This window comes from Macaca nemestrina, chromosome 7, assembly GCF_043159975.1.
Source record: "Macaca nemestrina isolate mMacNem1 chromosome 7, mMacNem.hap1, whole genome shotgun sequence".
Lineage (NCBI taxonomy): Eukaryota > Metazoa > Chordata > Mammalia > Primates > Cercopithecidae > Macaca > Macaca nemestrina.
The window spans coordinates 35,070,189-35,086,026 of NC_092131.1; the positions used below are offsets into that span (position 1 = coordinate 35,070,189).

Here is a 15,838-nt window from a genome sequence, read left to right on the forward strand (position 1 = left end):
TTAATGAGCCCACTTGTTTCTAGGAAATAGCCCTCACTTTCAGAATTGTCACTGAGTTCCCACTGTTACAATATGGCAACTATGCAAATGTGTGTCTGTTGTACATGGACACAATAAGTCGTGTTATCCTTTGATTGGTGAGAACAAAGAGCATCTGATGACTTTGGGATTTCAGGTACAGAAAATAAATTTCCTTTGCTGCTTAGGTCTTTAATAGTCCCATTTTATTGGATTTTTTTTGCCTTTCCCCTTACCAGAACCAATTACTTCCATTTTTTCCTTTCTCTCAGCAGTCCCACCTCACTGATTTTCCCTGCTCCATTTCTTCTATCTTTATTTTCTTCGGGGTTCTCTGGGCTGTGCCTCTGTCCCAGAACCCATTGCTGCCTTGGAGAAGTTGTCCTCAGCCTGGCTGCCCTGTTGGCTTAGATGCATTTAAAATGCGCGGGGCCCTCTGTGGGCTTTAGGAATATTTGCTTAGCTTCTTCTCTTTTCCTCTGGAGTAGCATAAACATGGAGTTGAGGTCCTTTTGCAACTATACAGGCCAGAGTTCATTGCCCGAGGCTGTCAGAGAACAGAAAACACCTGCTTTAATTTAGCAGGCCTCTGTCTCCCTCTTTGCCAGAGTGGGGGACATTTTAGGTTCCATGGCTTCCATCCATCTCTCCTGCTGCGGGCACCTATTTTTATATGGTGGTGTAAATATCTGCAGGACAACAAGACTTAATATGCCCTCCTGTGCTTGGCTTGTAGACTTCTGGATGATTCCTGACTAATGACAGAGTAGAAGCCTGAGGTCATGTAAATGTTGTGAGTGAGGGAAACAGGTGCCTGGGAGTGTCACCACACTTAAAGCAACACCCTGTAGAAAGCCCTCTTTGGGGGCCTTTGAGGCATCCACTTTGTAGATGAAAAAATGCTTCTCTATCCAGGAAATGGCCAAGGGGGTGAATTTTCTTTCTTCACGTGTATGTATAGTTTTAGGGGAATTTTGTTCATGCATGTCTTGGTCACTCCCTATGGTGGTGATATGGGACAGTTTTTTTCTCCTGTCCCATTCTGTCCCTGTCTGCAGGAGGCCTTGCCAGTTGCTTTGACTTAGGACAGAAGAACTACCAGAATTTCAGATACGGTGTCCCCGGCGGTGGGCTGAGGGAGGACTTGGAAAATGTGGACTTGGCAGGTAGAGGAGGGTGGAAGAGAGAAAGGAGAGTTAGCCATCTTAGAAAAATAGACCCCGTGAAAGCTCTGCAACCAGTGGCTTTATCGGGAAGAAGACCCAAGGCCCACTTGAGATGGTCTGACGTTAGTGAGGGAGAAGGGGGCTGAGGCTGGTCTTGAGAGTAGACTGGGATTACTGTGTGATTTGAGTGGAGAAAGCTCCTGTGTAAAAATATCCCATCTGCTGGCTTTCCTGGTGTCTGAGGTTCTAATCAAGTTACTGCTTACGCACGTGTTTGTGTGTGTGTGTGTGAGAGAGTGTGTGTGCTGTGTATGTTATGAAGTCTTAATCCCTTCCTTGTGTAGGTTTTGAGGTGTCCTAGAATTCCCTCTTAAAATGCAACCACCCAGGAGGGAAACTCCTTTAAACCAATTCAGAGCATGTCCTAAGGGAAAGAATGGGGATGAGAAGAAGGGAATTTGGAAGAGGCTCCCCCTGAAGGTGGAGTCCATAGAGAAAGGAAAGCTGGCACTGTTGCTTGGAGGGGGATATTCAAGAGAATCTCAGCCTGTCACAGCCTCTCGGCCTAGGTTACCCACCATTGCCCCAGGGGATAGATTGATCCCAACATTAGGGAAGGGTTGGGGATGGAGGATTAAGGTCTTCTAGTAAGGCAAACCCCTGCCCCACGACAGAAAGTCTCAGTGCTTCATTGGCCTCCAGCCCTCAGGCCTTGCCCTTGACTGTGTGTTTCTCCAGTCAAGACCAAGCTGACTGATGGCCATTCCTGGTGCATCATCCTGGGCCCCTCCTGTGTCCCTCAAACTCACAGCATGCCAGTCACCCTTCCTTAGAAGCCACTGATTCTGCCCTGTATACCTCATCCTGGGCTGCCACAGCCCCTTAACAGGTTCCCAGACCTGCAGCTCAGTTTCTTTCAATCCATGGTCATGCTGCTGCTGAAATGAGCTTCTAAAAAAAGGCAGATCTCTTCATTTTCACTCCTAGCTTAAAATCTTTCGGTGTTGCCTGACGGCCTCCCAGATGAAACACATTTTTTAGCAATAGCACCCGCTCCTTGCTTCTGCTTCTTATCCCTCTGCATAAACTACCTTCCTACCAGAGGGATCACTTGAAATCACAGTGCCGTCTCCGACTTCCCTGAATGTGCTGCCATCTCTGTAGGGACACCCTTTCCTCCTCCAGGTCATTTGGGACTTAGCTCAGGCATCAGCTCTTCTAGGAAGATGATCCTGACCTGGTTCTGGCAGGGGCTCCTCATCCAGCCCCACAGTGCCCTGAGCTCCGTGGCTTCCTGTTTCTGCCTTGTAATTGCCTTCTCTTCCCACCCCATCTCTCAAATATGATCCCTTTAAAGTGGGGGTACAGGGGTTTTCTTAGGTCTTTCTGTACTCCAAGGCCCAGCAGTAGATAATCTACAAATATTTGCTATATGAATTAGATGTTGCTATGTTGTGGTTTTGGTGTGGAAGGCCTTTCACCCCTTGGCTTATTTCTAAGGGTTTCCCCAAGCAAGGCCCAATTTAAATATGACCTTCTCCTTGAAGCCTTTCCCTCACCCAGCGTCAGAAACACTCAAGAACTACTCCCTCCCTCCACTGACCTTCTTTGACATGTATCACTTCTCCTTCTTCTCCTTTGTTTTATACAAATCTGTGAACATCTCAATACCTTGAAACCTTGAAAACCCAAAGGAGTGAATGCATTCAACAAACACTCAAGGATGAACCCTTTGGATTATGGGCACCAGGCCAGGAAAAGAAGACCGGCTGGGCAGGCTGCTTCTTCCTTTTAAGTCACATTAAGTAATTGCTCTGCCTGCTCATAGGGTTGGGCCTACTGTCTTTATTCTCTCTCCAGATGGATGGAAATTGCTTTTTGAGAATTGTTTCCATGTCTGGTTTATTTTTATTTTGCCACCTGTGCCTAGCACAATGCCTCCCTTAGAGAAAGCCTCCAGTGAATGAATGAATGAATGAATGAATGAATGAAGTTAGTGGGCAGCAGTAAACACTGATTTTATTTGACTCTGCCCTGAATTATGAGGTTTCAAAGGACTACCCCAGGAGCATCTCCCATCCTGAGAAATTGATTGTGTGTGTGTGTTTGTATGCACTGAGATACTGTGAAGGGTCTAAAAACTCCTCTCCCCACATTCCCCCAGGAAGAGAGAAAATTAGATTGCAGTTTTGATGCTCCCTTTTCTTCCAAAGGACTCCTATTCCTCTTCAGCTCAGTGCCTGGATAACATATCAGAGCTGGTTCTGTATCTCAGGGAACCAGTACAGCCAACCAGTTGCTGAGGCCATGGCTGGTTGCTCTGTGGATGAATGGAGGGATTGAGGATGAGCTTGTTCTTGTTTTTAATCCCCATGAGCCTTAAAACTCCTTCAGCTCTTGAAGCCCATTAGGAACTGCATTTGTTTTGGATGGCTTTTGTGGCACACTTCCTCTTTCAAATGAACTCTTTGGCTGTTTGGAAGGCCTGTGTCTCCTTCCCATACTTCTCTCTCACGTTTACATGTGCCTTTAAAAAGTCAGCTGGAAAGATTGGCACTTGCTACAGAAATGCCATTCTTTCGTGCTTCTGGATGGGTTTCTTATAGCATTGTGTTGTCTGCTGAAATAGCCCTCAAACATTTTAGGAGTAAAGAGAGATGGCGGCCGGGTGTGGTGGCTCATGCCTGTAATCCCAGCACTTTGGGAGGCCGAGGTGAGTGGATCACCTGAGGTCAGGAGTTCGACACCAGCCTGTCCAACATGGTGAAACCCTGTCTCTACTAAAAATACAAAAATTAGCCGGATGTGGTGGCAGGCTCCTGTAATCCCAGCTGCTCGGGAGGCTGAGACAGGAGAATTGCTTGAACCCGGGAGGCAAAGGTTGTGGTGAGCCGAGATCACATCACTATACTCCAGCCTCAAAAAATAAAATAAATAATAATAAAAAAGAGAGATGGGTGTCCTTTGGGCTTAGGTTCTTGGGTCCTTGGTTGTGCCCAATATTCCTTCAAATGGATGACATTCGGCAAACACAGGAGCTGGGCCAGGGAGTTTCGCTCACTGACATCAAGGGTGAATTAACATGGTTGAGAATGGTCCCCACACTTCTTTCCCTGGTGGCACACACTTCAGGTATGTTTTCATTGTACAGTGCAAAAAGGCAGATCTCTTCATTTTGTTGTACAGTGCAACACTGTACAATAAAAATACAATGCCAGCCACATGTGCAATTTAAAATTTCCTAGTGGCCACATTAAAAAAAAGTAAAAAGAAATAGGTGAAATTAGTCTTCATAACATATTTTCTTTAATCCAGTAAATCCAAAATATCATTTCAACATACGATCACTATAAAAATTATAATGAGTTATTTTACCTTCTATTTCTCCTAAGTCTTTGAAATCAGGTGCATTATTTTACACTTACAGCTCATCTCAATTGGGAGTAACCACTTTTCAAGTGCTCAGTAGTCACCTGTGGCCCGTGGCGCCTATATTGGACAGTGAAGCTCAACATTCTCCAGGTGAGGTGAGGAGGTGATTATTCTGGGGCCACTCTGTTCTCCAAATTAAGCTGCATAACTAGCTAAATCAAGATCAAAGGGATGGAGTACAATGAAGTATATTCAAATATATGAATAGCTCTAGAGCTTTAGAAATGGGATTTTAGGCTGTGGGTGCGGTAGCTCAGGCCTGTAATCCCAGAACTTTTGGAGGCTGAGGAATTGAGGAGTTTGAGACCAACCTGGCCAGCCTGGCCAACATGGTGAAACTCCATCTCTACTAAAAATACAAAAAATTAGCTGGGCATGGTGGTGGGCGCCTGTAATCGGTTACTTGGGAGGCTGAGGCAGGAGAATTGCTTGAACCTGGGAGGTGGAGGTTGCAGTGAGCCGAGATTGCATCAGTGCACTCCAGCCTGGGCAACAAGAGTGAAATTCCATCTCAGGAAGAAAAAAAAAAAAAAAGAATTTAAAAGGTGTTTTGGTATCACAATCAGCAAGAGGCCTTTTTCAGGGTTATGTAGTTATGTGACCCCTCATTGAAACATCATTCCTATTTATTATTTTATTCTCATCCAAGTTGTCCATTTGATCATTTTTCTTGGATTAATGGGTTTAGAAAACTAAATGTGATAGCTAATTTCACTTTCTGTTGTGCCTTGTTTTTTGGATTCCCTACATTCCATATACCATAAGGAAAGAACTGGTTCTCTCTGTAAGAAATAATAACATGAAAGCTTGCTGTGTGTCAGACACTTGACATGTATTACCTCATTTAATCCTGGCAAGTAAATATGACCAAGGTAACCCAGCTGGTAAATAGTGGACTCAGGCTGGCAGATTCCAGAGTTCACACTTCTGCCATGTACAGCACTATGAAATTGCCCCAGAACTGCTAAACTTCTCCAAAACTCTGTTTAAGGATACTGTCTTCTTTAAACATGCCTGCTCTATGCCCCTTTGCTTTTGAACCTTCTGGTAAAAAACAACAACAACAACAAAAAACTTTGTATTTTGATCTATAATATAAACACTAAAGTTAAAATAATTCTTTTATGTTAAATATAACTGTTTCTTTAAAAGTCATAACTGTATTGATAGAGTTAAAATGACATTCCATTGGATTACAAAAAACAAGTCTATCCTTTTTTTTTTTTTTAAAGTACTGTCTTTAATTCACTATTTTCCAATCCAATCGATAAATCTGATTTGACATTTTCAAGTTTGTTAGGTAGTTAGAGATTATGCTGGTTTCTGCTTGCAGGCTTTAACACAATAAATGATATGTACATGCTTAGAGTATGTGTTTTAATATGTAATATAAATTCATTTCTTCTCTCTTCCCCCATTAAATTGTAAATCTTGTTTAGGGGAGGCTCTACATTTCCTACTTTATCAGGCTGTGTGTAAGAAAATGCGTTGTTGTCTACCAATCTGAATTGTTGTGTCTTTGATACCTCAAAGAGGTTAGTGGGACTTCTGACTGATACTTCAAACTCATACTTCTTGGGTGAAAATATAGGGCTTGCTTTTCAGTGATGTCAAGTATAGACTTTTGAACCAATCCCTTGTCAAATTAGTAAAGAAGGGATTTTTCAAACTTTAATTTTGGAAAAGGAGATAACTCTTTTTTTTTTTTTTGAGACGGAGTCTTGCTCTGTTGCCCAGGCTGGAGTGCAGTGGTGGCTGGATCTCAGCTCACTGCAAGCTCCGCCTCCTGGGTTTATGCCATTCTCCTGACTCAGCCTCCCGAGTAGCTGGGACTACAGGCACCCGCCACCTCGCGCGGCTAGTTTTTTGTATTTTTTAGTAGAGATGGGGTTTCACTAGGTTAGCCAGGATGGTCTCGATCTCCTGACCTCGTGATCCACCCGTCTCGGAGATAACTTTTTCAAACTGTAATCGCTGCCAAGATGCTATGCAAAGAATTTACAAAGGAATCTGTAGAACTTGATTCTGCTTATTAAATAGGCAGAGAGGAGTTAAAGATTTCAAATCTATTACAAACAGTTATTCAGTCACTTTCTGTTTATCTGTAAATCTAATAGCGTATGTAGTTGAACTCTTGAAATTCTGGAATGTTTATTTTATTTTATTCATTGTCTTGAGAGGAGCAAAAGGAAGCGAGAGGGCATAGCTTTGAACTGGCAATTTGGCAACTTCTCTCCCCTTGCCACCCCTCCCCCACTATCTTAGCTATTTGACCTGATTAAACAGCTTTGGAATGGTAGCCAGACTTCTGTATGCTAACGAGGCCCCTACCCTATTCTCGATTTAATGCGATTTCATCCACGCAGAGCTTCCCGGTGCCCAGTGGAAGCCTGACTTCGCAGAAGTCTCCCAATTTTGTCAGGGGCTCGCCAGTGAAGAGTTCACACTGACTTGAAGCAGACACAGACTCTTTGGACGCCTCGGGTCACATCGGATTATTCACTAGCAAATTCTTTCCACCTTCTAAGTAGTGAAAGGTGACGTCAGAATCGCGTGTGCCACTCCTCTAAAGGGACTCTGACAACACCCAGTCCAGGCTCTACGACTTCTGCCTGGGCACTTGCTTCCTAGTAGTAGAAAGTTTCCAAAGGTTGCCTGAAGTCCTCCCTACCTCTAAGCCTAAAGGTCAGAGCTCCAGGTCGCACCACCGAGCAGGAATCTGAGCATTTTGGAAGTTTCTGGTGTAGGGAGCAGAACAGAAGGGGTGGTAGCGGCGGACCGCGCAGAGTAACCCCCCTGCACTACGTAAAGAAAGCCCTGGCTGCAGGAGAGAGTGAGCCTGACATTGAGGCATTCCAGGGGGAGGGTGAGTTGCTGTCCTGGAGTCGCCAGGAACAGCAGCGGCAGTTCCAAGAAGCGAGAGAGGAAGGTGGCGGAGATAAAGAGAACACTTCGGGAATAAGAATATTAAAAAGCAGCAGGACCCAGAGCATTAGCAAACGGCAAAGCACACGAAGTAATTTGTTACACGAAACGGCAGCCTTCCAACTTTTGTACTGAAACACGGGGATTTACCCTTTGGGGGATTAAAAATGTTGATATGCAAAGCCAAAAGCTAATGAATAGGATTCAGTGGCTTGCTGGCAATATTGAAATATTTCTGTCCAGGCGCGCAAACTCTGCAGTTATTTAGAAAAGTAGGGAGTTGAACCAAACTATAATATTCTCCCGTGCGTCTCCACTTTCCCCAGCCCGAAAAGGAGCTGCCAACGCGGTACTTCCCCTTTAAGACCTGCTGGCTCTCGGGCTCTACAAAAGGGAGTGACCTCTGGGCTTTGACAGCTCCCCTAATAACTACCACCGAGCAGGCCCCGCCCACCTGGCGACCAGCCGCGCCGATTGGCCGGCGGGCCGGTATCCCGCGCTCTGATTGGCCTGTCGCTTCCCCTGAGCGAACCTTTAGAACTCTGAGACAGACAATATTCTGTTACATTGTAGCAAAATGGCGACTGTCATTCACAACCCCCTGAAAGCGTAAGTAAGACTAAAAAATGTACATATTCCGCGTGGTTTCAATATGAAAAAAAAGGCGCCTTCTGCGTGGCGAGCGCTGCCAGTGCTTGCGCTTGCAGGCGCCTCCAGCCGCGGCGGGGCTTCTCTCTTCTTTCAGCTCTTACTTCTTTTTTTTCCCCCAACGCGCAGAAATGTCAGGAGATGCAATTAACAAGAAGAAAATTGTTACATTTGTGTTCTGCTAAATTGCAGAGAGAGCGAGAGATAGGGGTTGCCGGCGGAGGAGCCCGGCGCTCGAGCGCTCTACAGCAGGGGGGTCGCGGGAGCTCGGGGACAGCGCGGTCCCTGGAGTCCCCCGCCTCGCGGGCAGGGAGCGAGGCTCCGGGGGCGGCCGGGCGGGGGGCGAGCGTCGGGCCGGGACTGCCTCGGTGCACTTGGCCGAGCCCCGCACCCCCAAGCCCGTGGCCCCCGCCCCGCCGCTGGGTCTGCTGGGTCCGGCGGACGCACCGCGGAGGCTCCGGAGTTTGCAAGGCGCTCTTCGCCTTCCGATCGCTCGCGGGGAGTTTGTGCAAACCTTCCGGAGTTGGGAGCACCGCGGGGGAAGCAGCGGGTCCCGGGCGCGCTGGGTCCCAGGTGGTCGCCCCGGGCTTTCCCCGGCAGCCCCCGGATCTCGGAGGCGCTCCGGGCGACCGCGCGTGTGTCTGCTCGTGTGTTTGCGAGCAACCTGGCTGTAGTGGATTAACGACTCGGGTTAACTTGGGGTGGATTTGGAGGCAGGGAAGCCGCAGGTCTTATGAATGGTGTTCTCGCCACCTCTGGGTGAGGCGCCGAGGCAGGCGGAGAGGCGGTTTTGGGGCTCCTGGCCCGAGGGGGCAGCGTCTGCTCCCGGCCGGGCGAGGGGCAGGTGCCTCTGGCCGCCCCGGGGAGACTTTGAGCGCTTGTCCAGATCCTGGACAGAGTGGGGCGGGCCGGGCGAGCACTCGCGGGGGCCAGCCCCGGGTCCAACAGCCAATTTCTGCCTGCCTGCCTGCCTTCCTCCTCCTTTTCATCCTGGCTTCCTTCCTTCCTTCCTTCCAGTCGGTGGAACTGTTAAGCCGCCAAGTCCGCTCGCGATCGCGGAGCCAAGGGTGGCCTCGGAAAACTAGTGTCGCTCTGAAAGGGGTGCTATTGGGTGATGTCGGCAGAGGGTGGCTCCCTCCGTATTCGAGGTGGGCTGGGGGTCCGCACCCCTTCGACCGGGACTTCCCCGCCCGGACGAAGCCGCAGGCAAAGAGGGGGAGAGGGAGGTGCGGGCCGGGTAGGGGGCGGTTCGTGCCGAATTCTCCCTGGTGCGTGGCCACTGTCGACCCTGCTTCTTTTAATTCAGCGCATTCTCGTCTTCACCCCTCGCCACTCCTGGAGTTGAAAACCAGGTTCGCTCCCGGAGACGGTAGGGGGGTTCCTAACGCAAAGGAATGCACAGGGAGAATCAGACGTGTTTGCACCAGCTCGTCGCCCACCAGAAATAGGGAAACGGGTAGGAATGCCCCAGGTTTCAAAGATATTTATATGAAAGCTGCCCTTAAGAGGACGTTGGAAGCTGAGGCTGAGCAGATAGGAGCTCCCGGCTTCAGTTCTGCCTCGGAAGCTCGGATACACTGCACTTGAACGCCACAGCGTTTCATCCAAGAAAGAAAATGTTTTATGGCAGAATAAATGGGCGTAACTTCGCCGCATCCTCGCTGCCGGTTGCTTTCGCTGCAACACCGCTGATGCTGTCTCTACCGAACCCACAACTGATTTGCAGTTTCCCCATATCCAGCCGAAATCACATAACCAGGCTGATGCCACCTGGTAAACTCAAGTTAGAGAATCTATTTCACATGTGCACCAGGTTTGTTTCCTACTGTACCCTAGTTACCCGGGAGCCCGCTTTCGCGCGGGCGGGCGCAGTATCTCTAAGCTTCAGTGTTCCCCTGCTCGCTCCAGGGTTTTTTTGGATCACAGTAGGGTGCGCGTTTGGGGAGGGAGTCTGTGTAGGGTGGGGTTAAGGGTGGGGGAAGGGACAGACGGGGGGAAAGAAGGTGGCGGAATCCCGGCTGGTTAGGGGAATTAGTTCTGAATTGTACTTTGTATAATTAGAAACAGTTGGAATGTGATGTATTTGTAATTGTGCCGCCACACGCATGCACACACTAGCATACACACAACGCCCCTGCTTGCTTTTTCTAGGTGGGAGTTGAGTGGTCATTTATAATTAGCCATTCCTTTCTGCTTCCCAGACCCTTTCCCTGGGGGTAAAGGGGTGTAAACAATACCCCTGACCAGCCCAGCCTCTCACACCCTGGACAGTTTTTAACTCCTAATGCAGGAGCACACACGTTGTTATTGGGAGACGGACACCATCTGCCTTTTTTTTTTTTTTTAAACAACTTGTTTAATAAAACATCTTATATATTTCATTTGTTTTTAAAAGTTGCTGATCAGGAAACAATACAAACGTGAATAAATTATGCATGGGATAAATTAGAACAAAGTGCAGAGACACATCCAGCCGAAGGGATGGTGGTGGTGCAGGGAGGAGGGGTAGCGGAGAGAATGGTTTGGAGAGCTATGTTTTTATCCTCATGTGTCCCTCCTGACAATGAAACAGAGCTGAATGACATTAGCATTTTCTCTGTGTGCGTTCTGAGTCTCTCTCTTCCCTCCAAAAAAAAAAAAAAGCCAACACCACGGACGCCCCCTACAGAAAATGGTCACACAAAGGTTTCCTCAGGATGGGGGATAAAGTGGTGGTAGTTAATGTGTTGGGAAGAAACAAGCTCAGGTTTCCAGCAGCACCTATGCAGGGCTCTGCCTACACTGAGTATGGGCTATTTTTCACTGTACTAGCTTTTTCCATGTGGGACATTCAATAATTCAATTAGCTGGGGTGATGGGATGGCACAATTTTGAATCTCATTGCTTTGGGGTTTTCCTTAGGGTCCCAAGCTCCTGAAGCCACATCTCCTCTCTTAGCAATTTGGCTTTCTTCCTGCCTGTCTTTGATCTCCCCTCAACTCCCTTTCTTTTTCTTCCTTGTTGTACCCTTCACCCCCTTCCTCTCTGAAGCTGACAGCCCGGCTTCTCTCTCTGTTGTTGCCTTTAACATCTTATTACTGCCCAACAGGGTGTTAGAGGCAGAAATAGGAGCCGCCTGCACTGATCAGATCACAAAGGGGACACGGCAGGTGGCCCCCACAACCAAGCAGTCACATCTGGACAAATAGAATTCAAAAGCGCTGGTGGACATGTATGATATGTAAATGTGTATTACAAGTTATTTAATTTAGCAGCTACATTGTCTGAGCAAAGATGTATGAGAGTTACCCTCATTTCTTACATAAACAAGCAAGATAAGGTCCAGGTAGTGAAGTAAACACATGCAGGTCACATAAATAAGGATTTAATAAAGGCCTGCATGTGGGTTAGTCACATTCTGGTTGATTTCTGCATACCTGGGAAACATAATGCTTTTATTATTATTATTATTTTTTGAGACAGGGTGTTGCTCTGTTGCCCAGGCTGGAGTGCAGTGGCAGGATCTTGGCTCACTGCAACCTCTGCCTCCTGGGTTCAAGTGATTCTTGTGCCTTAGCCTCCAGAATCCAGCTGGGCTTATAGGCGCGCACCACTATACCTGGCTAATTTTTGTGTTTTTTAGTGGAGACAGGGTTTCTCCATCTTGGCCAGCTGGTCTCAAACTCCTGGCTTCAAGTGATCTGCCTGTCTTGGCCTCCCAAAGTGCTGGGATTATAGGCATGAGCCACCGCACTGGCCACATAATGCTTTTAATATAAATTTGAATCTTAATATTCTAGTTCAGATAAAAGACCTTTCCCCAAATCTGCAATCAGTACTTTAAACAACTTACTCTTGTATTATCAAAATCCTGGTTGGTGTGCATTTAACTGAGAATGTCTGCCACCTTCTGCCAGACTTGATTATATACGTATATATCTATTATTATAACTGCCTACTTAGAAAAAAATTATTATTATTAAATTCCATATAAACCAACAGGGCTTTACCTTAAGTAATTATTTATAAACAGACCAATAAACTATTTTGTCATGCTGATAACTGTGAACACACACATATACGTGATTGTATTGAAACTTTCTTTTGTAAGGAGTTAACCTTGCTTGGAGGTATATGTTGATGTCCCTGTTTTGTTATTAAGAACACTACTCTGGGAGAAGAAAATAAACTTACTTAGCCAAGTCAAACAGCAGGTCATGTGTGTAGATGAACCGCAAATCTAGATCTCGTTGTGCATTCTATGACCTGTATTAGTGTATTCTAATCTAAAGTGGTTTTGTGCATGTGAAAGTTAGAAGCCAGACCTCACTCTTGCTGTGGCACTCAGTTTAGATATCAGAGGGGAAGGGGTGGGGGTCACATTCCTGGTTCTAATCTCCTCTTAGCTCTTTCTGTTGGGGTTGGGGGATGTGGGTAGGTACTAAGTAGATGGCATTGAGGCCAGGACTTTGTGAACTTGCTGCCTTTTATGGACATTGTTTTAGCTTCTTATGAAAAAGGACCCTCAGACGTTGTAAGCCAACAGATTCCCAAGAACCTGTTCTCCATCTGCTTCTGGTTGCTACTATAAAAAAGCCCTAAATTCTCCAAACTTCATTAGCACACATTATTTTTCAGTGGGTATATGTCTGCTTTTGATGAGACACCTATGATGGAGATTAATGTCTGCGGGAACCCAAGTGGAGGCATTGTCACAGGGTAAACCTCTGAAAATAGCCTGGCCTGCAGGCCTCCTGGGAGACATTGGAGACTGCCAGTTGAATGGGAGCTGCTCAGTCACATAAGGTGGGCTTGAATTCAGAGACAGCTGAGTTGGAGACCTCTCATCCTCCTTTTTTTGGAATCATGCAGGTAGCTGGAATTTGGATACATCTGAGAAAGATGATAATGTCTAAAGCTGTTTCAGAGCCATCTGTTCAGATCAATGCAAAAAACAGAATGCCATGGTCAGCATGTTTTGTGTTGAGCATGCACCAGAAAAAGAATGGAAACTGAGGCTGATGTTTTAGGTTTCTAAGGCAGCTATGCTGACAGTAGTGGTGATGGGTGATGGGTTATAAAAAGGCACCAGAATCCAGGCCTGTTTATTATCCCAACCTCTGCAAAGTAACTTTTGTGGTTTTTGAGTGTTTTGAAAGTCACTAGAAAACAGAAATGTAGCCAAATGTGGCAAACCTCTGGCCAAAAAAATCCCACAACCACTGAAATATTTTTTGCCCAGCTACGGCCCAACAGGGGTGTTTTGTAAGCATGGTCTTAATTTTAAATAGTCTTTAAATATAAAGGTATTTAACAAGGAAAGATAGAGAGTGGCCTTGGGTAGGGGGAGGATGGAGGAGTGGGTAAAACCACTGTGTGGTCTGGAACTCTGCAAAGATTATTGTTGAACTGCAAGAGAGACTGATATTATGATCTGTTGCAAATTCCAAAGTTTTCTAATTGTTTGAGTGACTGAGGAGAGATGAGGTGTTGTAGTGTTTTTGTAATTTGTTTTTCTTATTGGTCCGGTTACTGGTGTTTCACAGTCTGTCAACCCATATGGATGAATGGAGCTAGCATCGTAAAACTGTCACTGAGGGAAGGTTTTTGAAGCCTGTGATTTGCATTAGAGTTTTAAAAGCAGTGGTTAGAAGGTGTTGGTGGAGCAAAGGGAAGAGGAACAGACTGGAGAATTTCTAGGGTGTGTGTTTGTGAATATTAGGGTGGCAGGCAGTGGCAAGGGAAGGGAGATAATCCCTGAGGAGGCTACAATTTAGGGGCAATGTGTAGAAGCAGGGAGGGGTGAGAGGATTAGGCTCAGAGCTCCTAATAATGGGGTTCAAATAGCCCACATTGAGTCCTCACCAGCCAGGCCTCAGTTCTGAGCTTGTGGAACAATGCTGGCACATGTCTAATCCTCCCTTTGCACCCTCTCCTCCCTCTCTGAATCCGGGGACTGTGATCATCTCAGGTTGCTGAGAAAAGGTTTTTTTTTTAGGTGTTGTTATTCACTTTGAAAATCTGCTGTTTGAATGATCTGCAATTGGAAGCTCCATCAGAAAGTTTTCCCATCCTCACACTTTCACCTGCTATTGATGAAACCTGTCTCAACCTCTTATCCTCTTCCTTGTTCATTTCTCACCAGTTGCTGATTTTTTGTAGCCGTAGTGACTTCATAGTAATGGAGGAGAAAAAGCCCGGGGAGAGGAATCCTAAGCCTTGAGCTCTGCTTCCAGAGCTACAGGCAACTAACTTGTGAAGGGGACACAGAACTTCTTTGAGCCGCATATTCCTTGTCTTTATGATGGTGATGCACTTTGATTCCCCAAATTCCTTTTAAGCCAACAACTTTCTTGCTGTTATTATGGTGGATTAGGACAGAGGCGACAGTTAGGGGCCAGAGTTCTGATTTTTTCTTATTTTTAAAGTGTGGCTCTAAAGAGAACATTTAAGATTGGAGACTTCCACAGTTTCTTATTCTCTGGTTCAGTCTTGCTACATGGTGCTCCCTTCTTGGAGTTCTAACCTGGGTGGAACTTCTTGTCCCTTCTCAAGGTCTGAGGCTGAGGACCAGGTGGTGGGCCGTTTAGAATGTGGGCTTTTCCTCTGGCTCTTCCTTTTCAGTGCTTTTCTTCTCACTAGCATCCCATCCAGAAGTTGATGAGAATGAGGAACCTGAAGACCAACTGGCCTATTTTGATGTGGATAAGCACTCAGTTTTTGGTTGTTAAAAGACTGCAATCACTGAGAACATCTGTATTTTGCTGCTGCTTCTTTTTTTTTTTAAGTGTTTGGAGGCAGAAGGGTAACCAATTTTCCAGCCAGTCCTCTGGTCTGGATTTTATTTGTCCATGATCTCTCTGGCCTTTTCCTCTACCATGGCACCCATCCCAATTAATCTGGAAATAAAGTGCTTATTTTATTTTAATTTGGGCAGCAGCCACAGGTACCTGGATGTTTAGTGAGCTGAAGTAAGTGGACCTGTACTGATGTCTCACTGAGCTTCCTCTAGTGTACCTGTGTGACCACTGAGGAAATGGAGGTGCCCAGCGGTTGTGTGGAAGTAGCCCCTACCCGAGTGGGTATTAGCCAAGACTAGACTGGACTTCATGCCTCCCCTTCAGTGACATGTCTCCAGAACATCTCAGATTTCAGTGGGGACATTATTATCGGGCTTTTCTTTGGTGGAAAGCTTCCATGGCAGTTTTTTTGCAAGCGTAAAGAGGAGGGGGAAGAGGTTGCAGAACTCTTCAGAGTCTACACAGGAGCTGGTGTGTAAATTCTGAGACTTTAAAGGGAAAACAAAATGGTCACCCTGACCTCCAGCAGAGAGAGGCATTCCTTCAATTTTTCTTTATTGTGGCTAAAATACACGTAACATACAGTGTACCATTCTAGCCATTTTAAAGTGTGCAATTCAGTGGCTTTAAGTACATTTATTTTTAATCTTTAGTAGAGATGGAAGTCTTGCTATGTTGCTCAGGCTGGTCTTGAAATCCTGGCCCCAGGTGATCCTCCCACCTCGTGCAACCATCACCACCATCAGTTTCCAGATTTCCTTCTCTTCCTTTCCTTCCTTCCTTCCTTCCTTCCTTCCTTCCTTCCTTCCTTCCTTCCTTCCTTCCTTCCTTCCTTCCTTCCTTCCTTCCTTTTTCTTTAAATGGAGTCTC

The 15,838-nt window shown here is 46.3% G+C and overlaps 2 protein-coding genes across 2 annotated transcripts in view; both read left to right on the forward strand.

The window, feature by feature from the left end:
• The first annotated feature begins 8,079 nt into the window (after nucleotides 1-8,079).
• Nucleotides 8,080-15,838, forward strand: part of LOC105494301 (double PHD fingers 3) — a 287,462-nt gene continuing 279,703 nt past the window's right edge. The window contains exon 1 of the mRNA XM_011762612.2: nucleotides 8,080-8,150. Coding sequence (XP_011760914.1) covers nucleotides 8,119-8,150 — 32 coding nt within the window. The 5' untranslated portion in view covers nucleotides 8,080-8,118. The remainder of the gene's footprint in view (nucleotides 8,151-15,838) is intronic.
• LOC112428960 (uncharacterized) lies at nucleotides 8,161-8,989 on the forward strand. The gene is made up of 2 exons (XM_071099908.1): nucleotides 8,161-8,739; nucleotides 8,790-8,989. Exons 1-2 carry the CDS (start codon nucleotides 8,331-8,333, stop codon nucleotides 8,861-8,863), a joined length of 483 nt encoding a protein of 160 aa, XP_070956009.1. The 5' UTR covers nucleotides 8,161-8,330; the 3' UTR covers nucleotides 8,864-8,989.

What these genes read in the sequence shown, in the direction of transcription:
- LOC112428960 (XM_071099908.1), top strand. Translation starts at nt 8,331, where the DNA reads ATGCAATTAACAAGAAGAAAATTGTTACATTTGTGTTCTGCTAAATTG. An exon ending in CACCGCGGGGGAAGCAGCGG is followed by an intron (nt 8,740 to 8,789) that starts GTCCCGGGCGCG and finishes TTTCCCCGGCAG; the next exon opens with CCCCCGGATCTCGGAGGCGC.